We start from the raw sequence: 27,500 nt of genomic DNA on the forward strand, positions 1-27,500 counted from the left end.
GTTCTGAGCTGTACTTTGTTGCCAGACTCTTGAATAAGTCAGAATGTGATTTGATTGGTCAGAAGTGCATGTGTGAATCCAGTGCAAGCTTTGAAATGATCTCATTTCCCCCTTTTTGTCATTCTTTCCATCTGTCCATCTTTTCTCTCTCTCTCTTTGAATGCTGAACTGGTTTAGTTACAAATAGGAAGTGGTTTTTCATTAAGTTTCTGTTGTCACATCACAGAAACGAGAAAGGAGAATGTTCTCCAGTGCATTCAGCAGATTGTTAAGGGTGGCACAGTGTTTGTGACAAACAGGTCCTCAACACAGCTGTGAGTGTGAGTGTGAGTGTGAGTGTGAGTGTGTGTGAGTGTGAGTGTGAGTGTGAGTGTGAGTGTGTGTGTGTGTGTGTGTGAGTGTGTGTGTGTGTGTGTGTGTGTGTGTGTGTGTGTGTGTGTGTGTGTGTGTGTGTGTGTGTGTGTGTGTGTGTGTGTGTGTGTGTGTGTGTGTGTGTGTGACAGAGAGAACAGGAGGCCTGGAGAGAACCTCAATGATCCGATCTGTTCTAATGACAATTAAAAAGTGCCAGTTTCAGTCTCAGAGGACCGGATCTGCCTGACCACCCTGACTATATTTAGGTACACTTAAACTAGAGAGAGATGGAGAGAGAGGGAGATGGAGAGAGGGAGATGGAGAGAGGTAGATTGAGGGACAGAGAGATGGAGGGACAGAGAGATGGAGGGAGAGAGAGAGATGGAGGGAGAGAGAGAGAGAGATGGAGGGAGAGAAAGAGATGGAGAAAGTGATTGAGAGGAAAAGTAAGAGACTGCTGGAAAAGTAAAAGACTTAGAGTAAAAGAGAGAGTAAGAGATAAATTGCAGGCTGTTGGAGAGATAGAGAATGGCAAAGAATGAGTGCGAGGGAGTGAATGACACAGGAGGGAGAGAAAGAAAGAGACATAGACAGAGAGAACGACAGAACTAAAAAAGAGATTGAGAGAGTGAGAGAGCGAGAGAGAGAGGGAGAGAATGTGAGGGTTAAGTGTCAGGGAGAGTGAGTGGGGGAGTGTGTGTGTGTGTGTGAGGGGATTTCCAGCCACGCTTTCTCCCTGGCTCTCCCCCTTCTCTCCCCTGGATGAGGGAGGTGTTGCTGTGGCCAGGCCCCAGGCTCGAGGCCACTTGACTGGGACAGAGAGTGGGTCTGTGCTGGGCGTGCTCCAGGGCTCTGGTTGCTGCTGGGGAATATTTTTAGCTCCAGGCTTGCCTGGCCACTGTTAGCTGTTAGCTGCTCTCAGGTCCCTGCACAAAGAGGGGATTTAGCATCGGCGCTAAGGTTCCTCTCAAAGCAGGGTTTTGTAACGCCACAGTGACTGGCCACTGTTCGCGTACATGTTAGGGATTTACTGTGTATGAACATATTTGGTTCTTTCACTCCGTGTGTGTGTGTGTGTGTGTGTTTACACAACACTTGACAGTATTTGTTTTGTTTCTTCCATGTAGATAGAAAAATACTGTTCAGCTTCAGGTAATGAGGCCTAGTTGTTTTCCCCTCCCTGTGCCTGGTATGGCCTGTAGAATGAAACTTCTGTGCGTGGTGGACAGGCCTCCATGCTCCACTACAGAATGTTGGGTCATTGACCGCCGTATCGGCCAACTGCAACTGTGATGTTACTGTATTCAGTTTCTAGAGCCTCATCTAAATAGTAGTCATTCCCTGTGGTCCCACAGCTAACTGCTAACTAGCCACATGATGATTGCATTGTTGTCTGAGGCAGTGCTAAGGGCATGGGCTAATGGGGTAACACTTGACATTGTGTGACCCGCTGGTGAAAGGTTAGCGTTCAGGCTAGCGACTGCATTCCTGTGAAATACCTCACTGGTGCCATAAAGCAGCCATTGGATGCCTGGGCAGGACCTGGGACATTTACAGTCGGAGACTTAAAGCCCACAACACTGCAGGCCATTTGAGTGTTACCCCCCCCCCCTCTTTCTCTCTCTTTCTCTCTCTCTCTCTGTGTTTGTGTGTGTGTGTGTGTGTTTAGAATCATTGGATTTTTGTGTGTTTTTGTGTGTTCAGAATGACTTGGATGTTTCTGTTTGTGTGTGTCTGTGTGTGTTGGTTTGTGTGTGTGTGTGTGTGTGTGTGTTTGTGTGTGCGTCTGTGTGTGTGTGTCTGTGTTTGTGTGTCTGTGTTTGTGTGCATGTGCTTGCGTGCGTGCGTGTGTGTGTGTGTGTGTGTGTGTGTGTGTGTGTGTGTGTGTGTGTGTGTGTGTGTGTGTGTGTGATCACTTTGGCTAAACGCTTGAGAATATGTGCTGCTGTGTTCTGCTGGATTGGGCAGGAAACTCTCTGGATAATGGCGGTGACTGACTGGCCTTGACCCCAAGAGGTGGTTCTGCTCGCCCCGCTGGGCTCCTGGACCTTAGGCCCATTAGTGGCTAATCAGCCTGTGCTGCAGACATCCTGAGTCTCTCTCTCTCTCTCTCTCTCCCTCTCCCTCTCCCTCTCTCTCTCTCTCTCCCTCTCTCTCTCTCTCTCTCTCTCTCTCTCTCTCTCTCTCTCTCTCTCTACGCACCCCAGCATTATGTGCAGGAATGCAAGAAGAACAGAGAGGCACTCCTGAGAGAGAGAGAGAGAGAGAGAGAGAGAGAGAGAGAGAGAGAGAGAGAGAGAGAGAGAGAGAGAGAGAGAGAGAGAGAGAGAGAGAGAGAGAGAGAGAGAGAGAGAGAGAGAGAGAGAGAGAGAGAGAGAGAGAGAGAGAGGTTCAACACTCCTTTATAGACCAGTGTATAACTTTCTCACATGATTACCCCAAAAGAACACATTCAACTTTAAAACGCCAGTCAATAAGGAGAGACAGGAAGATAGAGGGGGGGGGGAGAGAGAGTGTATGTGGGTGTGTGAGGAATGTATGTGGGGGTGTAACATTTGTGTATATCTGTGTGTGAGGAATGTGAGGTGTGTGTATGTGGGGGTGTCAGGTGTGTGTATGGGGGGGCTGGTGTATACATGTGCGTATGGGGGGGGTGAGGTGTGTGTATACATGTGTGTTTGTGTGTGTGTGTGTGTGTGTGTGTGTGTGTGGGGGGGGGGGGGGGAGGTGTGTGTGTGTGTGTGTGTGTGTGTGTGTGTGTGTGTGTGTGTGTGTGTGTGTAGCCCCCCACCCCCATGCTCACCGGAGGGAAGGAGGTTATTGCCATCTCTTCCTACAGATTCCAGCGTGTGTGTGTGTGTGTGTATGTGTGTGCATGTGCATAACTTTCCCAGGCAGAGCACACACCCCCCCCTCCCCGCCATCCCATCAGCTCACGCTTCATGGACAATCTGGAAGCTTCTCTGGAATTTCTGTCTGGATGCTCCACACCACAAACGAGACAGGATGGCAGACAGGGGGAAACCAGTCTGCCAGGCTCCCTGTGAGAAAGAGCGCTGGCCTGTATAGAATATCTCCCAGAGACTTCACTTCTTATTACAGACCTTTCAGAACCTTTTTGGGCGTCACCATGTGGTCTTTAAAGGGGTTCTTTGTGTGGGGATGGTAAGCATTGGAATCAGTAAAAATCCAATGCATCTTGATTATCGAGGTGACTCTCACATCATTCCAGAATTCTATTAGATTCTAGATTTTGCCAGCTGCCTGTGCATGGAGTTTGAATTTGATTGTTGCATCAGCGTGTAGAACTCGTAGTGGTCTGTGCATCTGTGCATCATACAACCCAGTCACCAGTCAGAGTGGTCATTGTGCACTTTAGAAATGCCTTCTTCATAATGGAAGTGTTCATCTTATGTGTGTTTGTGTCCAAAACAAAAAGCTTCCTGTGAGTCTGCTTCAGTACCTGCGGTTGGCCACAGGATGCCTAGAGTGCTAGTCAGTGAATTATAATGGATGTCAGTGAGGAGCCTTAATGCTCCGACCAGACACAGGAGATACAGTAGCCATGCACAGGAGTACACACTAATGCACAGGAGTACACACTAATGCACAGGAGTACACACTAATGCCAGTTACGTGTCGCGGTGGAGACTGGGCCAGCCATGTTGACATGTCAAGCTCCAGCTATTCCCAAGCTGGCGTAAGTGGATTAAACACGCTCCCACGTCCATTTGTGTTGATTGGAAATGCACTACGGTCGAACCCTGCCAAAAACACTCATGTACTGTACACACACACACACACACCTTTGTATATAGGCACACACACACACTCTCATGTACTGTACACACACACACACACACCTTTGTATATAGGCACACACACACACACCATTTCATCAAGGTGTGGATAATCCCTTCAGACAGTCTTAATTAAGCTTCCTCGAAAGCGCTGTTTGTAAGAGCTTTGTGTTAGCATGTGTGCTTGAGTCTGAGCGTGTGAGTGGACAGACCCCATGGTAGACTGTGTTTTTATAGCCTCGCTTTATTTTGGCAGCGCCTGAGATTGGGTCATTGGCTCATTTCTCAGTGATAATTAAAATGGGATTAATGACATAATTTTGAGGACAGCACCTCTCCCTTGACATGGAGAGACTTGCCACCAACAAATACAGTATGTGTGTGTGTGCGTTGTGTGTGTGTGTGTGTGTGTGTGCGTTGTGTGTCTGTCTGTGTGTGTGTGTGTGTGTGTGTGTGTGTGTCTGTCTGTTGGCACAAGTGCCAAGCTCAGTTGGTGCCAGTCTGCCTGGTATTAATTAGGTAGCTGATTGAGATGCTTAAGCTTTTGCACTATTTGGGCCAAAGTGTGTGTGTGTGTGTGTGTGTGTGTGTGTGTGTGTGTGTGTGTGTGTGTGAGGTAGATAGAAAGAAATAGAAAGTCTGCACCTTTCTTTGACTTCTTTCCATTTTAATGGGCCGATTTTGATTCATCAGCTGTATCTTACAGACCTTTTGATGAGCTTATTATAACACCATTATTTTTATCGACATCTGTTTCCATCTCTTTTCCCCACCCCTTACCTCACACCTATGGTGGAGATAGCTGAAACCTAACCTGAACAACTCATTTGATAACTACAGCCAGTGGTTCTAGAACACCTGTCATTATGACATCATAATGGTCTGGTGACGTCGTCAGAGTCAACTGTTGTCTAGTGAACAAAACACAATAAACAAATAAAAACTGATGCTACGACGTGGTTACCAAAGTGTTCATTCTGTCCGTACTTGTTGCAATTTGGAACAGTATGTGACATCACAAACATCCTTTAACAGTGTCTAACAGATTTTGAACACCTGCCATCATGACCTCATGAAAGTGCTTCTGAGTGACTCAGCAGAAGGAACAGCTGTTTTCTGATGTCATCCCTGCAGTAAGACAGCACAAACAGAAACCTGCCACCGGAGAGGTGTGCAGACTGCCATTATTTACTGTTATGACTCCTTTTAGGCTTTCAGCCCCAGTAGTAGACTTGATTTAGTGGGTGTGCTCTAAGTGATGTCATCACTTGTGCCGGAGATGGATGGAGATTGGGGAAAAGCAGAACGTAAGAGTTTACAGTGTCTTTATATGACAGACAAATTCCCACATAATGCCCCTCTTAGAACACTGGTGTTAAGCGCCTGGAATGTAACATGTACCCTCTCGCCGCTTATATAAAGCGTTTGATTAAACATGCTTATTAGAAATACATATGGGCCAAGGGATTTGAAGCCACTACAGTCATGATTACTCACTCACCGTAAAACACACCATCATTTTATACATCTGGGTCAGTTCTGTCCTATTTCAGGCGTCTGTTCTGTCCCATAAAAAGGAGCAAGTTTAGTTTAGTTTAGCCTTAAAAAGCCCCCATTTTTCAGTCCTTAACTCGTGTGTGTGTGTGTGTGTGTGTGTGTGTGAGAGTGAGTGTGTGTGAGAGAGAGAAAGGGAGAGAATATGCATGCGTATTGCGTACTATGAAAGTTCTGGAGAAACATCTGTTGACCAAGCTGTTTAATGAGGTGTGGAATGGGAGCTAGCCCTGGTCATGTCCTGAGCGAGATGGACTCCATAGGGTGCACACACACACACACACACACACACACACACACACACACACACAGGTCAAGGGCAAAGCCACCCTAACTACTAACTGGCTGCAATAATATGTGAAGGGACTGACGAAGTTTTTATACACATGGTGAATATAAATCTTATACCAAAGTTTGTTGTGAAAGATTAAACCGCAACAATGGAGATGCAAGACGTGTTGTTTTTAATATGATATAATTTTAGTGCGCGTGCGTGTCGTGGTGTGCGTGTGCGTGCGTGTGGTGGTGTGTGAGTGGGGGTCTCCTAAGGCAGCATGAAGGTAATAGTTGTAATGATGACAGATAATTGATTTGTTTGTTTATTTGTTTGTTTGTTTGTTTATCAGAGCAAGAGGAGGGCCCGTTGAGCCGTCTCCATGGCGCTGGTCCAGCCCCCGCCTGCCGCGCCCAGTGAGCGTCGCCCGGCGGCAGCCCCCCCCTCACCCCCCACCCCCGACAGCACCATGGGCTCCGTCAGCAGCCTCATCACCAGCCGCACCGCCTTCCCCTCCCGACCCGGTCCGGAGGTCACCAGGGTCACCCCTCGGCACCATAGGCCCGCGCCCGGCGCCGGCCGCTACCATCCTCAAGACATTTCCCATGCGCCTTTGCTGGCCGTGAGTGCCACGCCTGGGAAGAGGCAGCCACTGGTGCCGTCGGGGCAGACGCAGACACACAGGCACCGGACCTACCTGAGTGACGACTTCCCCGGCGAGGACTGGGAGGAGAGACATGCCCCGGCCCCACCCAGCCCAGGAAGTGACCTAGAGGAAGTGGGGGGGAGGCAGGCCAGGGGCGGGAGCGATGGAGCACCTCCCCGTCTCGTCCCCGAGTCCGGGAAACTGGAGAGGGTGAGAAGAGATGCCTATTTAGTGACGTGTTTGTTGGGTGAAGTTGAGGGACCTGTGTGTTAGTTAGATATAATTATACTCTGTGTTAATGTGCATTATTTCTTGAATAAGTTGTGGTCCATTATTCCTTACTTCTTCCCTTGTATTGTCGAGCTAGATTCCAGATGTAAGTTTTAGGGTCAGCAAAGCAGGTTAAAACCTGACCGTTCAGTTATAATGTGTTGCCGGCGTTTGGTTTTCATTTTGTTTCATTTTCTTTTTCTTTTGTCCCAGAACATTGAGAAGGCCATCATCAGACCCACTGCCTTTAAACCCGTTGTGCCCAAGAGCCGCAGCAACATGCATTACCTCTCCCCGCGGCCAGGGGACGCTCTCTCGAACAGCCAGGGCAACCTGAACCTGCTGGCGCCATGCCCTAGCGAGCTGGCGCCCTCTGCGGGCTCCTCAGAGCGCCGCAGCTCCTACAGTGGCAGCCGGAACGGCCTCATGAGCCAGTCGTGCTCGTTCTCGCTCTCTGACTCTGGGCGGAACTCCCTCTCCAGCCTCCCCACCTGCAACAGCGGCGGCGGCGGTGGTGTCGCCTACAGCCCGGGCCAGAGCGACGTCTCCGGACACCCCATGTCCGACCCGGTCAAGCTGACCTCCATGGCCCCCCCGCCACCGCCCCCGCCCCCCATCAGCCACGGGCACACAAGTTCGGACAGCGGACGTTCGTCGTCCAGTAAGAGCACGGGCTCTCTGACGGGCATGGGGGTGCGTGGCGGTGGGGGCGGGGGTGTCGGGGTGCCCCTGTCGGACTGCGGCTCCTGTGGGAGATCGCCCTCCCAGGCCGAGGCGTACGAGCACATGGTCCGAGACCTGGAGGAGAAGCTGCGGGAGAGGGACCTGGAGCTGCATGATCTCCGAGACAACCTGGACGAGAACGAGGTGGCCATATGCCAGGTCAGACTCCACCACCACCTAGACCTACGCCATATCAATGCATCTGAAGTCTCTCTCTCCTCTCTCCCCCCCTCTCTCTCCTCTCTCTCTCTCCTCTCTCCCTCTCTCTCTCCTCTCTCAGACTCCACCACCACCTAGACCCACGCCATATCAATGCATCTGAAGTCTCTCTCTCCTCTCTCCCCCTCTCTCTCCTCTCTCAGACTCCACCACCACCTAGACCCACGCCACATTAATCCATCTGAAGTTTCTCACAGTGAAATGTTAGCTGATATTAGGTGCAGTCCGTGATTCTAATCCAATACACTCTTGTCAAATTCAGCAAATTGTTCTTAGCTGTCCTCTAGTTGTCCTGAACGTCCTAGTCCTGTGCACTAAAAAAAGAAAACTCCAGTGTTTGTATGCAGTCCTGCCTCTGTAAATGTAAACAAACATAGTGGTTCAGACCGAGCCATAAACAACCCCAGCCATTTCACACTGTGATTCAGGAGCACAGAAGGGAGGGCTGTCATTTGATTGGCTGTTGAGCTCAAATATCAGCAACGTCTCACTAGAATCACGGACTCCACCTTTAGTGCTTAATGCTTATTTATATATCTGAAGCATCTCTTGTGACAGATGTTAGCAATTGTCACACAGGTACTCATTGGATGCATAAGTTGTGAAACGTGTTTTTCCGGATGACCGGATGAATAGGTTCGATGAGAAAAAGGGTTAATTGCCGGTCATCCTGTCTGTCTGTCTTTCTGTCTGTTCAACCTGTCTGACTTTCTGTCTGTCTGTTCAACCTGTCTGTCTGTCTGTCTGTTCAACCTGTCTGTCTGTTCAACCTGTCTAAGCAAAGAAGAAAAGCATTGAATGTGACATTCCTCTGGCAGTAGTCACAGTAGTGCGTCCCCGTCCTGCAGGTGTACGAGGAGAAGCAGAAGCGCTGCGAGCTGGAGATGGAGGAGCTGCGGCAGAGCTGCGCCTCGCGCATGCAGCAGGCCTCGCAGAAGGCGCAGCGGGGGCAGCAGCTGCTGCAGCTGCAGATCTTCCAGCTGCAGCAGGACAAGAAGAAGCTGCAGGAGGACTTCGGCCACGTCCTGCAGGAGCGCGAGCAGCTGGAGGAGCGCTGCACCGCCTACGAGAGGGAGAAGACCCAGCTGGGCCCGCGCCTCGAGGAGACCAAGTGGGAGGTAAGCAGCAGCAGGAGGAGGAGGAGGAGGATGAAGAAGAGGAGGAGGAAAACACAGGGGACCGCAAAAGTGTCATATTTAATTCCAGCACTTAATTGCCATGCCAACACCAGGTGATAGGAGCGTGTCTTGGAGCACTTGTTTTTTTATATGCCGAGTTGCCATAGTATGGCAGCATCTTGAATGTAAATTTATGGTGTGACTGCTCTCTCTCTCCGCTACAATCTTTTTATTTATTTAGATTTATTTATGGGCTTTTAAGCCTTTATTTGGATAGGACGGTGAAGTATTTGGACAGAAAGTGAGGAGGAGTGAAGAGGTGGGGAGAGGATCGGGGAGAGGATCGGGAAAACGACAGCAGGCCAGAATCGAACCTGTGTCCCCGCGGGCATTGTAGCCCGTAAATGGGGGGCTTATTGGCTCGCGCCACAGTGCCCCCCCCTCCGCTACAATCTTGAGTGTGAATTTATGGTGCCAACCAGTAAGACTGATTACTACAAGTGGTAGCAGTGTGTAATGCTGAGAGAGTGGAAAGATTTCATGAAAAGTATGACTCACATAGGACAGGTGGTCAGTGCGTGTTAGTTTGGTCTGCTTCTGTTTTACAGACCTGGTTTTCCTTGCCCACCACAGAGGCGTATGCAGTGTCTCTTGTGTAACATGTACCATCCACCACAGAGGCGTATGCAGTGTCTCTTGTGTACCATGTACCGATGCAAGTAGAAGGGCAGAGACGTTACGCTTGGATAGAAACCTCAGATTTCACACTTACCTTAATGAAGATGTTGGTGCTACTTCTGTTGTTGTTGTGACGGACTGACAGACCATTTCTCTTGCTTGGTGTGTTGTGTTGCATAATAGACTAGGCTTCTTTGCTTTTAGATGTTTTTTCAAACATAGGAGCAGAGTGAAGAGAAGTTTTAGTGTGTATGCTTTGGTTTGACATGTTTGAGTTTGTTAGTCCACATTCTCTGGCTGACAGGTGGTTATTTTTGACAGGTGGTTATTTTTGATGTGTGTGTGTGTGTGTGTGTGTGTGTGTGTGTGTGTGTGTGTGTGTGTGTGTGTGTGTGTGTGTGTGTGTGTGTGTGTGTGTGTGTGTGTGTGTGTGTGTGTGTGTGTGTGTGTGTGTGTGTGTGTGTGTGTGTGTGTGTGTGTGTGCTGAAGTGACCGCAGCCTCACACCCCCTGCTGCTGTACCCTTAACTGTAAACTAGGACACAAGTGTGTTCATATAAACAACTCTACTTGCAGATTATGGGTTAGCATTAGCTGAGAGAGATGGTGAAGTTTAAGGCTGGGTTTAATGGGTTAGCGTTAGCTGAGAGAGATGCTGAAGTTTAAGGCTGGGTTAATGGGTTAGCATTAGCGTTAGCTGAGAGAGATGGTGAAGTTTAAGGCTGAGTTAATGGGTTAGCATTAGCGTTAGCTGAGAGAGATGGTGAAGTTTGAGGCTGGGTTAATGGTCTGTTCACAGTGCATACCAGGAATTCAGTGGGAATGTGATGTCTAACCAAGACAATAGTGCAATATCTCTCTCTCTCTCTCTCTCTCTCTCTCTCTCTCTCTCTCTCTCTCTCTCTCTCTCTCTCTCTCTATCTCTCCCTCTCCCCGTCTCTATGAGGAGAAGAATCCTGAAAAGCAGGCTGTTCTAGTCTGAGCATGAACCTCATGCATACTTTGGCCCAGATGCAAATTACTTTCTGAGCTCTATTTGGCATCTTGGCCTCACCCAGATAGCTGAATCTCAGCCACGTCAGGGCCAGATCAGGCCCGCATCAGGGACAGACCCTTCCCACAGATAGTGTCTGGGTAGAACACCCACTGCCTTTGGGCTATTCATGGGCGATGTAGCATGGAGCCTTTCTGTGTCTCTTGCGGTGTCTCTGTCTGCTATCAAACTCTTTTTAGCTCTCTCTTTTTCTTCCCTGGTTCTCTCTATCCTGCTCTCACTCGTTTTTCCTCTCACTTTATGATCTTTTGAGTGTTGTTTTGCAAATTATTTTCATATTAGTGCTTGCTTTTGCAGCTAACAATGAACACGGCTAAATATGTCTCTCCCTTTTTCTTTCTCCCTCTATCCATCCCTCTCCATCTTTCTCTACCTCTCCCTCTCACCCTATTCCCCCCTCTCACTTTCTATAATCTCTCTATCCCTCTCTCTCTCCTCCTCTCCTCCCTCCATCTCTCAGGTGTGTCAGAAGTCGGGGGAGATCTCCCTGCTGAAGCAGCAGCTGAAGGACCTGCAGGCGGAGCTGGCGCAGCGGGTGGGTGAGGTGATGACGCTGCGGGGCCAGCTGCGGGAGGCGCGGGCGGAGCGCGAGGGAGCCCAGGCGCAGCTGCAGGAGGCGCAGGGCTCCGCCCGCACGCGGCAGCTCGAGCTGGAGGTGTGCGAGAACGAGCTGCAGCGCCGCAAGAGCGAGGCCGAGCTCCTCCGACAGAAACTCGCCCGGCTCAACGAGGAGCTGGTCGCCCTCAAGGAGGCGCAGCAGGAAGCAGAGGAAGAGGAGGAGACGCGCAGAGCAGGAGGTGCGGCAGGAGAGAACGACTCACAGATGCTGGATAGATTTCTCTGCCTCTGTCCTATAACCAGCTTCAGGCGGTCATCTTAAAGATATTAAACATGTTTCCCTAAGTGGAGTTCTTGTAACCAGCTTCACGCGGCCATCTTAAAGACATTAAACATGTTTCCCTAAGTGGAGTTCTTGTAACCAGCTTCACGCGGCCATCTTAAAAACATTAAACATGTTTCACTATATGGAGCTCCTATAACAAGCTTCACACGGCCATCTTAAAGACATTAAACATGTTTCCTTCCCATGAACCCTGACTGTAGGAATCACAGCAAGTAGTTTTGCAATCAGAGGTTCTTGCTTTAGCAGAGGTAGTGATAAGGTGTATAAATTCTAGCTTAGATATTCAGGTTAAACGTAAGTAAATAGTTTGGCACAGTTTTGTAACATCATAAGATGTGTTGGGGATTGTAGCTGTAATTTGAATCCATTCCTAAAACTACGATCAATATATGGCAGCATCTGTGGTCAATGAGGCAAACGATACGTCACCATCAGAATGAGCTTCCCATCCCATGAGATTCCCTCAGTCACGCTAGAGTGGTCCTGCGGGATGGAGAGGGATGGAGAGAGAGGGATGGAGAGAGAGGGATGGAGAGGGAGGGATGGAGAGAGAGGGATGGAGAGAGGGATGGAGAGGGAGGGATGGAGAGAGAGGGATGGAGAGAGAGGGATGGAGAGGGAGGGATGGAGAGAGAGGGATGGAGAGAGGGATGGAGAGAGAGGGATGGAGAGAGAGGGATGGAGAGGGAGGGATGGAGAGAGAGGGATGGAGAGGGAGGGATGGAGAGATAGGGATGGAGAGAGATGGATGGAGAGGGAGGGATGGAGAGAGAGGGATGGAGGGAGGGATGGAGAGGGAGGGATGGAGAGGGAGGGATGGAGAGAGAGGGATGGAGAGAGAGGGATGGAGAGAGAGGGAGGGATGGAGAGGGAGGGATGGAGAGAGAGGGATGGAGAGGGAGGGATGGAGAGAGAGGGATGGAGAGAGAGGGATGGAGAGGGAGGGATGGAGAGAGAGGGATGGAGAGAGAGGGATGGAGAGGGAGGGATGGAGAGAGAGGGATGGAGAGGGAGGGATGGAGAGAGAGGGATGGAGAGGGAGGGATGGAGAGAGAGGGATGGAGAGAGAGGGATGGAGAGGGAGGGATGGAGAGAGAGGGATGGAGAGAGAGGGATGGAGAGAGAGGGATGGAGAGGGAGGGATGGAGAGAGAGGGATGGATATGTGGCCTCACAAACACGGTGACGGAGAAACTGGGCCAGCAAATAGCCATTTACTTTGTCAGGCAAACTAGCACAGGAAAGTGAACCAGAGAGATGCAGCCAGCCTACACTCTTTCAACACATTGTTGTGCATAATTGTCTAGTATTATTAGAAATGAAATATATATCATTAATAATATTAGGTGTCATTATTTTGTACTGTACATTTGCGAAACTATCCGATTCTAAACCTATTGTTTTGTTTTTGTTTGTTGATAAAAAAAAAAAAAACAGCAGCTGGGTCAGTGGGTGGAGCCTCTGGGGAGGCGTGGCAGCAGCAGAGCGAGCGCCTGAGGGCGGAGCTTGCGTCCGAGCGGCAGCACCAGGGGGAGCAGGTGTCGGCCTTCGAGGGGGAGCGGCGCAGCTGGGAGGAGGAGAAGGAGAAAGTCATTCGCTACCAGAAGCAGCTGCAGCAGAACTACGTGCAGATGTACCGCCGCAACCGACAGCTAGAGGGCGCCCTGCGCGACCTCAGTATGGAGCTGGAGGCCCGCGAGCTGGATGACGATGAGGGCAGCGGGAACGAGATCAACTTTGACGACGTCACGGCGACCGAGATCTGAACGCCGCCGCCGTCTATCTGACTGTCACCTTGTCTTCCCTCGACCGCTTTAACACTTTAACACTTTTTTGGCTAGGTTTAATCTCTTTACTCTATTCCCCTCACAAACACACACACACACACACACACACACACCCTCTCACTTTCTTTCACTCACTCACCATCCCCATCATAGTGTGCTGGTTCTGTGTTGTAGGCCATCAGGGTTTAACTGATATGGGGTGTAGCATCAGTCCTGCAGAATGATGGTATCTGAACCCAAAGGCGAGGTAGACAGGATGGAGTGTGCGTGCGTGCGTGTGTGTGTGTGTGTGTGTGTGCGTGCGTGTGTGTGTGTGCGTGCGTGCGTGCGTTTGCCTCAAACAAGTGCTGCAGGACATAGTCCTTCTTTGCCCCGATAGCTACAACCCTCTGCACTTAATACTGTTTGGACTAGTTTCATGGTCCTAGAGACCAACCACGTTTAGGACTGCACTCACATACTTTACAGTTCTTCAGAGACAGCAGAACTTAGTCTAGGACTAGGCCTAGTGGTGTTTCAAAGGTTTAACATCCTTTTGCACATAGCCATTAGTGTGTCTCACACACACACACACACACACTTTTTTCCACACACGTAAATGCACATAGTGACCGCTGAGGATTCGTTCTGCTTTAATGAAGGGCTTCTGTGAGAGAGATGCCTATGTCAGTGCATTACAGAGTAAACCATTCTGCTCAGTCTTCCTGCGTTCAGTGTGGTTATGATGACCATTAGCTTACCACGAAGAGCACGTTGCCTTGCAAACAATGAGGGCTCTCCTATACTCGAGTCGGCTGATGTGGATGTGAATAACACAATGCCGTGTCCCTAGGATTTAGACATAGGATAATGCGAAACGTCTTCAGTTTAAGTTTTGGGCGACAGTCTATTAGGTAAACTTTCATTAGTATTTCACCATCACCACAGCAGAATTTGTTGAACTGCTTAATTGCAGGATTTTTCTTTTTTTCCCCCAACTTCGAAGAGAAATAACGTCCTCTTGAACACACATTCTGCATGTGTAATTGTTAATTTCTCACTTTGGGGAAAAAGGGTTCTCTTAAAAGATTAAGTGGGAATTGGATGCCCTGTTTTAGTCATCCTAAGTTAGTTTGTTTCGACCCGAAAGCGACCAAGACCGTTTCCGATCTCAAACGACTGTTGGCGGAGCAGCATCTCACGGATATCTCGCCCTTCGCTAATGACAATGAGAATGTGTATATTTACACCTTATGACAAAGTAAATATATAAATAAATGTTTATAAAGATATGCTAGATTTCTTAAATGAAAATTGTATATAGAGATAGGGTAGTCACTGTGAATAGACCAAGGCATTGTCACAGCTACTGTTCTAAGGATCTGTTGTTTTTAATTTGTTTGTTTTTCTGTTGTTTTTTTTTGCAAGTGAATGTGATTCATGGCTTTATATTATAATTTTTTTATTCACAGTATTTGTACGAAGTCATTATAATGTATATTTTTCATGTTGTAAATTTCTTCTACCAACCAAATTTTTGTTTTAATAAAAAAAAAACATTGCATAAATACAGCAGACTGCAGAGTTATTGTTTTAATGAACTATGTAATATGTGCAGAAATGTAATGTATTTGTTCTATTTCTCCATCTCTCTCCATCTCTCTCTCTCGCCCCCTCATCTTTGACCTGTTTGAAGAGAATCAATGGCATTCGGCTACTAGTTGCTTCTTGCATTTAATGGTTACTGCATGTATTAATTAAAGAAGACCGGTTGTCTGTGTGTGTTTGTTACTCTTTCATTAGTATTGGTTAAGAACAGTCCTCAGAATATTTCTCCATCTTTTTCTGACTCCTTTGTCACAGTTCACAGTAGAGCCATCGTCCTGGCATGTTCACCGTCACACTGATGGACAGTAGAAACAACTAGTCCGTGTTGACACTGCGCTCGTCTTGACTTGAGTTTGTGCTCGTCTTGACTTCAGTGTGAGACACGGCTGACGGAGAAAGGCCTCTGCTCTCTCCAGCCGTCTCCAGCGATTTCCCTCTGTCAGGTCTTCGTCTCGTGAGGCTCTCGTCCTAAACCCCCCCAAAGCTCTGCGTGGGCTCTTACGGTGCTGCACCATCTTTGACACACTCAACGTCAACAAAGGCGTTACGCCCATCTTTGACACACGCACGTCAACAAAGACGTCACGGCCTTCTTCTTCATATACACTGCCTTCACGACGTCGTTTGAAAACACTTGCCTCTTTTTTTCTCTCCACTCCCTCACTTTTCCTAGAGACCCAACATGCCGTTCTCAAGCCAGTGCTTTTTCTTCTCCGCGCCTTTCTCCATTTCGCTTGGGCCGCCGTGGTCCCCAGTCGTCCGTGACCTGGTCTGTCCTGGGTGGAGGGCCCAACAGTTGGTGTGTCCCTGCCCAGGCTGCAGGTCAGGGGGCCTTGGGGACTTTGACCACCAGCTCCATAGGGTCCTTGGCCTTGTGGCTGAAGGCCTGCCGGATGATGTCCACCGCTTGTAGATGGGTCACGCCCTTCAGAGACACGCCGTCCACCGACACCAGCTCATAACCAGCCTGGGAGAGGACGACAGGGTTAGGTGAATAAGATAACAGAGGGTTAGATAAATATAAATATACACACACAAACACACCAGCCTGGGAGAGCAGGACAGGGTTAGGTTAATAAGATGAGAGGGTTAGATAAATATAAATATACACACACAAACACACCAGCCTGGGAGAGCAGGGGTACGTTCGTCGTAGGATTGAAGCTAAGTTAATCAATTGGCCTTATAGCCCGTTAAGATTAGCGAGCTGATTGAGAACAGCAAATATCGGTTCGTTAACGGCTGACCCGCATCCTAATCATGTGGTTAATTTCAAGCAGGCTAAAGTTATCATGGCATTTGCGCGTGCACGTCCTACTTCAAAAGGCAGGAAAGGTCGATCACCAAAACCATGATTTTCTAACGGTATAATGGTTCTAAACTCAAAGAAAAGGGCTCTTTTTTTCTCCGCTGGCGAGTAGGAGATGAACATGAACGCTTATGAAGAATACAAGACCATAATCATGGCAAAATTCAACACCACCACCGCTGTGAGAGCAAGGTGTGTTGGGATGTTTATAGGGTGATATCTACGTATGAATATCTGATGCCAAGTGTCAGCTGGTACAGAGGTTTCATCTACCGGTTTGCATCTACATGGTTGCTAGTTCAAATCCCCTCACCTCCTTCCTCGATGTAGTTTTACATTTCCTTGGAAGTCGCTTTGAATAAAAGCGTCTGTTAAATGACTAAATGTATTAATAACAAATGCAATAAATTGAAGCGGTGAAAATAAATTGTCTGTATTTCTCTCTATTCTTATCATGAGTCCACCGTAATCATTTTCTACAATAATGATGTGCTATGGTGTACTAATAACACTCATATAATTATGAGTGCTTTGTTCTCCGCATCACCGACACTACAAAAATGTACAGTCAATGTGGTGTTTGCAATAAATGACTCGAGAAGGTCTTGTAAATTAATGATTCCTTGTCGGCTGAATCGGTAGCGCTCATACAAGAATAATGGATCTTGGCGATCGCAAAGAACTCTCTCCCTCCGCTAATCTAACTCTAATATCAGTCCTTGGTCAATGGGATCCCTCCTTTTTCCGGGGGTGTGGCAAGCTTATCCAGCTACACTTAAGTTAGCCTGCCCTGGAGCAGGTTAGTGCTAATCGATATGTAACTATGGTGATTTATCAAAAGTTGCTTCCACGAACCAAAAAGAGGGGCGTTTTTTATCTTAGCCTGAAAATTAGCTCGCTAAACCGTTTAGCGAGCTACGACGAATACCCCCCAGGACAGGGTTAGGTTAATAAGATGAGAGGGTTAGATAAATATAAATATACACACACAAACACACCAGCCTGGGAGAGCAGGACAGGGTTAGGTTAATAAGATGAGAGGGTTAGATAAATATAAATATACACACAAACACACACACACACACACCTGCCTGGGAGAGGAGGAGAGGGTTAGATAAGTTACAGACACATCACCCTCACACACACACACACGAGTAACTGTTGACTCCTTTGGTGCTCATGATTCACACTCCTTTTCCTGACTAATCCCTCAGATGTGTAGGGCTCACAAGAAGGTCTGAGACACACACACTTACACAAAGCTTCACACATTCAGACACACACACAGACATCATCACACATACAAATATAGATATTCACACAGACAGACACACACATACAAACCGGTAATTGCACACAGACATACAAAAATAAATATTCACACATGCATAGACACACACACATATACACAGATACACAGACAGATGCACACATACAAACTGGTAAATGCACACAAACAAGCATGATCTGGGACATACAAAAATATTCACACTTGCATACACGCATACACACACACACACACAAAGACAGTGTCCTTGCCACCATTTGTCCTGTCTCTTCTCTGTGAGACCCTCGGACTGCTCTGGATCTTTGTTATGTTATTTAACGTCGGCTTGTCCTAGATTCAGCAGTCAGGAATATCCTGGAGTAATTACCGCCTCCCCTCACTGTGAGCCTTCAATAACTGACTCGTGTCAGAACACAACATCAGTCACTCGGCCCCTCACCAACTCCCACAAAGGTGGGATGGACACGGCTCTCTGTCCAAAAATGGCCGCTGGGTCTTTTAATAACTGTGAACACAGAGTGGGCTGAACACAGATGGTCACTTTTATAGACTTAGCAGCGTTTCCTGCCCGTGAAAAAATAACCAGAGCCGACGAAGCCTTCAATAACTACCAGACGACACCTGGCACTGACGGTCACTTTAATGGGCTGAAATAGCCCGAGTTGCTGGATTCTTCAATTACACCCTTAAAGGTTGACTGGACATTGATGGTCAGTTTGAAAGAGTCCTCTCTGAGTGAGGTAACTGTGTGTAGCGAGGTGAAGTTTGTTATGGTTATGGTTATGGTTATGGTTAGGCTAGCCAGCACCAGGGCTGTGCTCCATGTCAAGTGTGCTGGTGTGGTCTGGTGTGGAGTCCAGCTTTGAGGTTGGTTGATGGAATGTGGCCTGAGGCGGAGGGAAGGGGTGTGTGAGGGTGGCCTGAGACGGAGGGAAGGGGTGTGTGAGGGTGGTGTGTGTGATGAATTAATTCGGTATAGAGGAGGACAGGGTCAAGGGTCAAATGAGCACACAGCAGGGAGGTGAATTCAGGCAGCGGTCTCAACGCTGCTTTTTGGAGCAAACGCTCCCAACCTTTTTATTTTTCTACCTAAAAACGCCTCGTCAGCGCTTTTCATTAAAGATAACGTTACATGTCAACACAGCCAAACACAGTAAACAATGTGGAGGCCCAGGTGGGTGGAGGGGGCAGGTGGGTGGAGGCCCAGGTGGGTGGAGGGGGCAGTGGGTGGAGGGGGCAGGGGAAGTGTTAACGCAGTACTGAAGACAGGTCCAACGAGCACAGAACGAACCACGTTCGGTTTCATGAAGTTATTTTCAAACACTTGACCTTCAACAAGTTATTCAACCTACGTTCTGATTCAAAATGGCATTCCTGAAGCAACTCTACGGAAAATGGTTGTGTTTAACAGTGTCTCTGTCACGTCACATTCCTGACGCGCACTACTGACCAGGCCCTCTAATGAGAAAGAGAGGGGAGAGACAGAGGAGTTATTTAGCAGTAGGTGTGTGTGTGTGTGTGTGTGTGTGTGTGTGTGTGTGTGTGTGTGTTTCTGTGTGTGTGTTTCTGTGTGTGTGTGTGTGTGTGTGTGTGTGTGTGTGTGTGTGTGTGTGTGTGTGTGTGTGTGTAATGAGAAAGAGAGAGCGAGCAAGAGATATGAGGAATGTTTCTCCATGTTCATGAAGGGTAGGTAGGTTTGTGTGTGTGTGTGTGTGGTGTGTGGTGTGTGTGTATGTGGTGTGTGTGTGTGTGTGTGTGTATGTGCGTACCCTGAGGACCTCACTGGTGGACGCTGCTCCTCCTGGGAAAATCTTCTCGATCTTCACCACTGGCTGCACCTTGGACTCGACCCCTCCAGAGACACTGATCCCTACACACACACACACACACACACCACACACACACACAACCCACACACACACACCACACACACACACACACGCACGCACGCACACGCGCACACACACACACACACACAACCCACATACACACACACGCGCGCACGCACACGCGCACACACACACACACACACACCACACACCACACACCACACACACACAATTTCTTTTCAAGCACTGGTATTTCCTTTAGTAAATGCAAATCTTTGTAATATATAAATCTATGGTACGTGGCTCTAATTGAAATGCATCAGAATTTGAGAAGTCAACATGTAAAGATATTTATTTGATATTTAATTAGTGCTGTAGAAGCATACTTTAGGAGATACTGACATGCACACAACTTAAATCTTACTCTGATGAACTAGTATACAACCCTCTTCTTTTTAGGAAGCCACTGCTATAAATGTTAAACTTTAGACTTGGCTGACATCTTTTGGTCCTCAGGGGTACTGCAACTACCCCAACTTCCAATAAAAATGTCAGATATGCACCACAGATATGTGTGGTTCTGACAAATATTCACACACGACTTTGTACACAGCCAAACATCAATCCATATATCAGACATCCTGTTGACCCAAATAGTGTTTTTTCCATCTGACATAATTTATCTGTGCTGTTCTGTTTATCTCTATAAACTAAATGTCAAGTTGTGGGATTTGTACAGATGAAAAGATGTGTCCTCACCTAAGGACTGTTTGGTCTTGGAGATGTAGACTGTGGTGAACTTGTAGTCCTTTTCATGCCCTGCGCCATTCTGACCCCGTCTCTGCTGCCCGTTCAGCTGCCTCTCTCCCACCTGAACCACAGGGGGCGCCGTTGAGTCCGAGCCCGAGCCCGCCTGAACCCCGAACACCTGTGAGAGTGGCGGCCTCCTGTACCCCGGAGTGCCCCCCACCGTAAACACCGGCTCCTCCTCCTCCTCTTTAATCTTATCCTTTTTCCCGGTCCTGAACGGCAACCTCCCCCTCTCTGTGTTGGTACGACCCTTCTCCCAATCAAAATGAATGGGCTGGACTGAACCATTCTCCAGCAGGCGGGGGGTGGTGCTCTCGGCCAGCAGCCAGTTGGGGAGGGCAGGCCTGGCTTGGCTGCGTACGGTGGGGGCCACGGCGTAGTGGTAGTCCACGGGGATGTCCAGGAGGGGGGTGAAAGCTTTGGTGGTCAGGGGGTAGTCCAGAGGCTCCGGCGTCTGAGAGAGTCTCATCCTGTCCAGCTCCTCCAGCAGCTGGTTTTCCCTCTCCACATCCTCTGCGCTCTGCAGCTCAAAACCACCATGGAAATCTGGAGGGGGGGTGGGGGGTGGGTCAGGAGTCATGATAGTAAAACCTCTCAAAATGGCTTCATGCACTGCTATACATTTGGAGAAGTTTCCGCGAAATGAATATGCAGATATTTTGGCTCCTATGTGTTTGCTAGGATATGTGAATAAACTGAAGTTTAGTTCAGATAGAAGGGTCCAGTACGTGAATAAGATAGAAGTGTCCAGTACATCAATAAGAGTAAATGTGTCTGTAGGATAGGTGAATAAACTGAAGTTTAGTTCAGATAGAAGTGTCCTGTACGTGAATAAGTGTAAAAGTGTGAATAAACTGAAGTTAGTTCAGATAGAAGGGTCCAGTACGTGAATAAGTGTAAACGTGTGAATAAACTGAAGCTAGTTCAGATAGAAGTGTCCTGTACGTGAATAAGATAGAAGTGTCCAGTACATCAATAAGAGTAAATGTGTCTGTAGGATAGGTGAATAAACTGAAGTTTAGTTCAGATAGAAGTGTCCTGTACGTGAATAAGTGTAAAAGTGTGAATAAACTGAAGTTAGTTCAGATAGAAGGGTCCAGTACGTGAATAAGTGTAAACGTGTGAATAAACTGAAGCTAGTTCAGATAGAAGTGTCCTGTACGTGAATAAGTGTAAAAGTGTGAATAAACTGAAGTTAGTTCAGATAGAAGGGTCCAGTACGTGAATAAGTGTAAACGTGTGAATAAACTGAAGCTAGTTCAGATAGAAGTGTCCTGTACGTGAATAAGTGTAAACGTGTGAATAAACTGAAGCTAGTTCAGATAGAAGTGTCCTGTGCGTGAATAAGTGTAGGCGCGTCGTGGCGCAGGATAAGCACTCTGACCTGGAACAGGAGTGATGAGGTGGCGTCGTGGCGTCCGACCACACAGAGGGGAGCGCAGAGGAGGGGAGCGCACTATAGAGGGAGGAGGGGGAAGAGGGGGAGGAGAGAAGGAGAGGAGAGGAGAGGAGAGAGGAGAGGGAAGATAAGGTGAGGAGAGGGAAGAAAAGGAGAGGAGAGGGAAGAGGAGGAGAGGAGAGGGAAGAGGAGGAGAGGAGAGGAGAGGAGAGGGAGGAGGGGGAAGAGAAGGAGAGGAGAGGGAAGAGGAGGAGAGGAGAGGAGGGAGAGGAGAGGAGAGGGAGGAGGGGGAAGAGAAGGAGAGGGAAGAGAAGGTGAGAGGGAAGAGAAGGAGAGGAGAGGGAAGAGGAGGAGAGGGAAGAGAAGGTGAGAGGGAAGAGAAGGAGAGGAGAGGGAAGAGAAGGAGAGGAGAGGAGAGGAGAGGAGAGGGAGGAGAGGGAGGAGGGGGAAGAGAAGGAGAGGAGAGGGAAGAGGAGGAGAGGGAAGAGAAGGTGAGAGGGAAGAGAAGGAGAGGAGAGGGAAGAGGAGGAGAGGGAAGAGAAGGAGAGGAGAGAGGAGAGGAGGGGAAGAGAAGGAGAGGGAAGAGAAGGAGAGGAGAGAGGAGAGGAGGGGGAAGAGAAGGAGAGGGAAGAGAAGGAGAGGAGAGAGGAGAGGAGAGAGGAGAGGAGGGAGAGGAGGGGGAGGAGAAGGAGAGGAGAGAGGAGAGGAGGGGGAAGAAAAGGAGAGGAGAGAGGAGAGGAGAGGAGAGGAGAGGAGAGGAGAGGGGAGGGGAGGAGCGGGAGGAGAAGGAGAGGAAAGAGGGCAATTAGTCTCACATTTTGAAAATATATAACGGTTATATAACTAAAAAAGCTGAATAATTTGTATTTAAAAAAATATTTTCAGTCCAGTATTTAGGGCAGTGGAAATATTCTTGAAATATTCTTGAAATGTATTAAATTACTGTTAGTGACAGTAATTGGCCAGCTAGCAAGGAAACGTATGGGTCACATGACCATCCTTTTAAGGGCTCCGCTAAAGGATGTATGGTCCCTTGTCTACTCACGTGAGCGGGACTTGAGAATCTCATAGGCCTCCTGCTCGAAGGGAGCCACCAGACTGTCGAACAGCTCCAGATCAGTCACGGGGATCAGCAGCCTGATGACGCCCATGCAAAACAACCACACAAACGCAGTCACTGGCTAAATGCAATGCAATGCAAGTCTCCTCAGCGTCCTTAACATGCCAGGCAAGGCAAGTTTATTTATATGGAACATTTCATACACAGAGGCAATTCCAAGTATAACACTAAAGAAGTTACAGATATGATTTTCTGTGATTCTAATTCAATTCAATTCGATTTATATAGTGCCCATATATATTCTGACCTCATCTGACAGAGTTACCGTAAGTACCCTCCTCCTCAATGACATTGTATCTAGCTGAGGGATCTTCCTGTATGTTGGCTGGGGGTGTGTATTTCATGACCTTTGACCCCCCAACACATTAACTCAGTGCTCACCTGACCTCCCGCAGTAAAAGCAGCTTCTCCGGACGGTCCAGGATGGCCAGCAGATGGTGCACTAAGTTCTCCACAATACCATCTGTCAAATACTGCAGAGAAAAACAAACAAACAAGCAAATAAATACATTTGAACAAGCAAATACTAAATATAGAGTAGTGGCATGATACTCTATTTGCAATATTAACTGAAAATGTAACATAGACTTTCTTCAGTTTCATTAATGTATTATATTTCTGATTCCCGAATGACGGCCATAAAGTGTTCTTGCAGGACATGTGTATGATAGTATGAAGAAATAATTTTCTTCTCTGTTTGGGCCCTGTCTCTTGCCGTACTCACCCTCCCACAGAGAGTCATGATGGCGGCCACCTCGTCCTCCCCGAGTAACCTCCATGACATGTCCTCCACCGCCGCCAACGCTGCCAGAGCCTCAGCATCAGGGACGCGACGAGCTGGTTTATCCTTGCCTATACACACAGGTACAGAGTCATAAACACAAACACACAGGTACAGTCATAAACACACACACACACACACACACACACACACACACACACACACACACACACACATAGAGTCATAAACACAAACAGGCGTCTGTCCCTAGGCGTCTGTCCCGTATCCCTCCAGATATGCTCTGCTCTTACCTGTGGGGGACTTGGAGCGCCCCCTAGTGGTGTCTCTCCGGCGTATGCCGCCGAACAGCCGGTTGACAAAGGTCTTGGAGCGCTGGAGGGTGCTGCTGCTCTCCTCCGGTCCCGGCTCCCTCTCCTGCTTCTTCTTCTTCTGCTTCTGCGTGTCCTCTGGGGGGGGGGGGGGGGGGGGGTACAGCACAGCCTATTCAACACAGTGGAGTACCTAAACCAAGTTCACACTGACCGACTGCTATTTAACACAGTAGAGTACCTAAACCAAGTTCACACTGACTGCTGTTCAACACAGTAGAGTACCTAAACCAAGTTCACACTGACTGCTGTTCAACACAGTAGAGTACCTAAACCAAGTTCACCCTGACTGCTGTTCAACACAGTAGAGTACCTAAACCAAGATCACACTGACTGACTGCTATTCAACACAGTAGAGTACCTAAACCAAGATCACACTGACTGACTGCTATTCAACACAGTAGAGTACCTAAACCAAGTTCACACTGACTGACTGCTGTTCAACACAGTGGAGTACCTCAACCAAGATCACACTGACTGACTGCTGAGTACCTAGCTAGTTCCACTACACTCCTCTGTAAGACGGGGAAAGGGAGGTCAGAAGCACAGCACAGCCCAGCACAGCACAGCCCAACACAGCACAGCCCAACACACAGCCCAGCACAGCCCAGCACAGCAGGGATTGTTTAACACAAATGTACATTTGTACTTTGTTTTCACATGGACTGCTAGCTACCAAGGTAAATTCACTTACATTTATTTGTAAGACTCCAGAATGGCCAGTAGCCAGTCTGACCAGTTTCATCAGGTTATGAATACATGGCACTGAATACCCCCCCCCCCCCCCCTCCTCATCAGACAGGTTTCACACACCACACACACACACACACACACACACACACACACACACACACACACACACACACACACACACACACACACACACACACACACACATTCATTTCCGTGGGATAAGAGCTAGTCTCTCAAACACACACACCCGCTTCCTGCCAACTCCTCACCTGTCACGGTCATGTGACTCTGCGTGCGTCTGATTGGAGGGCTGGGTCGGCTGAGGGCCATCAGGAGGGAGTTCTTCCTGGACTCGCCCCCCCGGCCTCCCCCTCCAATCAACGTGTCCTGCAGGAGCTCCACGGCCCCCCGGGAGCGGCTGCTGGACCCCCCCGCGGCGTCCGTCTGCATGGATGCTTCCACCATCTCCCCTGCTGGCGCCAGCAGCATCTGGGAGAGACCACTGAGGGAGCTGAGGGGGGTGCCGGAGGAGAGGGAGGACGCCGTGGACATCGAGTCGGAACCCTGGGGGGACGACTGGCGGGCTGATGGGGGGGGGGGATTTATATAAGAGAGGTGGAATACACACACACACACACACACACACACACACACACACACACACACATATATACACACACACACACACACACACACACACACACACAGACAGGGAATGCATGAACAAACATCCCAACAAATACAATACACATAATTGTGTGCAGTCAACACAATGTATGTTCTTCATATAGATATTTTAAATAAAGCTCAGCCACTATAGTTAAAGCTACAAACACAAAGCCTCCATACACAGACAGACACGAGTCATTTGTTTACTTGTGATGAAGGCCACTGATATAATATATATATATATATAAATACGTATATATATATGTGTGTGTGTGTGTGTGTGTCCAGTAAAAGGATGTTTACACTGATTGAGCCAACTGTACTCTGCCACCATCTCCTTATAGGCCGGATATCTCCCAGCTTCCTGTCAAACACAAACAGGCGCACACACACACACAAACACACACACACACAGGCAGAGGGTTAGAATACAACACACCTTGTTTTTTTTTTCCTCCAAGATATCCTTCCTAACAAGCTCAGACTGGCTTATGTTACCTCTTTGTAGTGATAAATAATTTCTGAATCAGAGAGTGCTGCACTGGGCTACTTTAGTGCGTTCCCTTTGGACAGGGATTCAGAACATGACAAAGGCAAATGAAGAAATAGCGACGCACTCTACTAAATGTCTCAAAGTCTTGCCTAGAGGGAGGGAGTCATGCTTTGATAGATGGTAAAACGATTGCTGTGATTCAATTATATTTTCACTCGGAAACACCCTGGACTTAAACACAGCTCACAGGAAGAGAGAGAGGAGAGGAGGGGAGAGGAGGGAAGAGGAGACGAGGAGAGAGGAGGAGAGTGGAGAGGAGATGGAGGAGGGAGGAGAGGAGAGGAGGAAAGAGGAGGAGACAGGAGAGGAGGGGAGAGAGAAGGGGACAGGTGGAGAGAGGAGAGGACTAGAAAGGAGTGAAGAGGAGAGAAGAAGCAACGCCTAGAGGTCAGGGAGGTGTGAGGGGTGCAGGAGGTGTGTAGGGGGCAGGTAGAGTGTGGGGGCAGGTAGAGTGTAGGGGGCAGGAGGTGTGTGGGGGCAGGTAGAGTGTAGGGGGCAGGAGGTGTGTGGGGGCAGGGAGGTGTGAGGGGGGCAGGAGGTGTGAGGGGGCAGGAGGTGTGAGGGGGCAGGAGGTGTGGGGGCAGGAGGTGTGTGGGGGCAGGAGGAGTGTTTGGCCCCGAGCTCCACACCTGATCTCCGGTGCGTCGTTGTGAATAATGCACGAGGTCATTCCTCAGCATGGGAAACCAGAGAGGCCTAGCGCGAGCGCACAGAGTGCCGTTACGCACCGCAATGCATCGCAACGCACGGAGAGATGGGGACACAGCTTGCCAGCTGTCACAGGTGGAGTGAAGGTGTGTGTATGTCTGTGTGTGTTTGTGTGACAGTGTGTGTGTGTGTGTGTGTGTGTGAGACAGGCAGTGTGTGTATTAAAGTGTGTGTGTGTGTGTGAGACAGGCAGTGTGTGTGTGTGTGTGTGTGTGTGTGTGTGTGACAGGCAGTGTGTGTGTAAATGTGGGTGTATAAAAGTGTGTGTGTGTGAGACAGGCAGTGTGTGTGTAAATGTGGGTGTGTGTGTGCGTGACAGGCAGTGTGTGTGTAAAGGTGTGTGTATAAAAGTGTGTGTGTGTGTGTGAGACAGGCAGTGTGTGTGTGTGTGTGTGTGTGTGTGTGTGTGTGTGTGTGTGTGTGTGTGTGTGTGCGTGCGTGTATAAAAGTGTGTGTGTGTGTGTGTGTGTGTGTGTGAGACAGGCAGTGTGTGTGTGTGTATACGTGCGCGTATAAAGCTGTGTGTGTGTAGGTGTGAGAGTGTGTGTAGTTGTGTCAGTCTAAGTGCCTCAGTCTGTGTGTGTTTGTGTGTGCCTGAGTAAGTGTAAGTCGAAATGTAAGCGCATGTGTGTTGCATGGAACAAAGACAGGATGAAAGATGAAATGGAACTGCTCAAGAGTTCCAAAGAACGAGAGAATGAAAAAAGAGAGAGTGAGTGAGAGAGAATGAGAGAGAGAGGAGTGAGTAAGAGAGATAGAGAGAGAGAAAATGAGAGAGAGAGAGAGAGAGAGAGAGAAAGAGAGAGGTAGGGAGAGAGATTGTGTTAACTGGAGACTGACAGATGCTTGGCAGCCATGTGTTCATTAAGCCCTTTATCTCTAGTCATCTTCTCTTCTCTTCTCCTCTCTTCCTCCTCCTGTTTAAGACGGGGTTTCCCCTTCTACACACCCGTGCTCCATCCTCTCCTATCAATCATGTCATTAAGGGCAGAAAGGGCACTCACTGGTGAGCATGGTGTGTGTATGTGTGTGTGTGTGTGTGTGTG

At 48.6% G+C, this 27,500-nt stretch overlaps 2 protein-coding genes across 6 annotated transcripts in view; one reads left to right on the forward strand and one right to left on the reverse strand.

The window, feature by feature from the left end:
• The window catches only part of lzts2b (leucine zipper, putative tumor suppressor 2b), a 35,443-nt gene extending 20,515 nt beyond the window's left edge, over positions 1-14,928 (forward strand). For 4 of the 5 annotated variants that reach the window (XM_031560832.1, XM_031560833.1, XM_031560834.2 and 1 more), the window contains exons 3-7: positions 6,335-6,838; positions 7,112-7,780; positions 8,689-8,958; positions 11,150-11,486; positions 13,030-14,928. In XM_031560832.1, coding sequence (XP_031416692.1) covers positions 6,365-6,838; positions 7,112-7,780; positions 8,689-8,958; positions 11,150-11,486; positions 13,030-13,358 — 2,079 coding nt within the window. In that variant the 5' untranslated portion in view covers positions 6,335-6,364 and the 3' untranslated portion in view covers positions 13,359-14,928. The remainder of the gene's footprint in view (positions 1-6,334; positions 6,839-7,111; positions 7,781-8,688; positions 8,959-11,149; positions 11,487-13,029) is intronic. The other variant, XM_031560837.1, reaches the window with a different exon arrangement.
• LOC105894027 (PDZ domain-containing protein 7) overlaps positions 14,804-27,500 on the reverse strand; it is a 19,083-nt gene continuing 6,386 nt past the window's right edge. Inside the window, exons 9-18 of the mRNA XM_031560838.2 lie at positions 25,497-25,557; positions 24,794-25,108; positions 23,754-23,909; positions 23,446-23,573; positions 23,103-23,194; positions 22,647-22,738; positions 21,587-21,658; positions 20,152-20,748; positions 19,333-19,433; positions 14,804-15,933 (exon numbers count right to left, since the gene is read on the reverse strand). Coding sequence (XP_031416698.1) covers positions 15,790-15,933; positions 19,333-19,433; positions 20,152-20,748; positions 21,587-21,658; positions 22,647-22,738; positions 23,103-23,194; positions 23,446-23,573; positions 23,754-23,909; positions 24,794-25,108; positions 25,497-25,557 — 1,758 coding nt within the window. The 3' untranslated portion in view covers positions 14,804-15,789. The remainder of the gene's footprint in view (positions 15,934-19,332; positions 19,434-20,151; positions 20,749-21,586; positions 21,659-22,646; positions 22,739-23,102; positions 23,195-23,445; positions 23,574-23,753; positions 23,910-24,793; positions 25,109-25,496; positions 25,558-27,500) is intronic.

Source organism: Clupea harengus, chromosome 23 (assembly GCF_900700415.2).
Source record: "Clupea harengus chromosome 23, Ch_v2.0.2, whole genome shotgun sequence".
Classification (NCBI taxonomy): Eukaryota; Metazoa; Chordata; class Actinopteri; order Clupeiformes; family Clupeidae; genus Clupea; species Clupea harengus.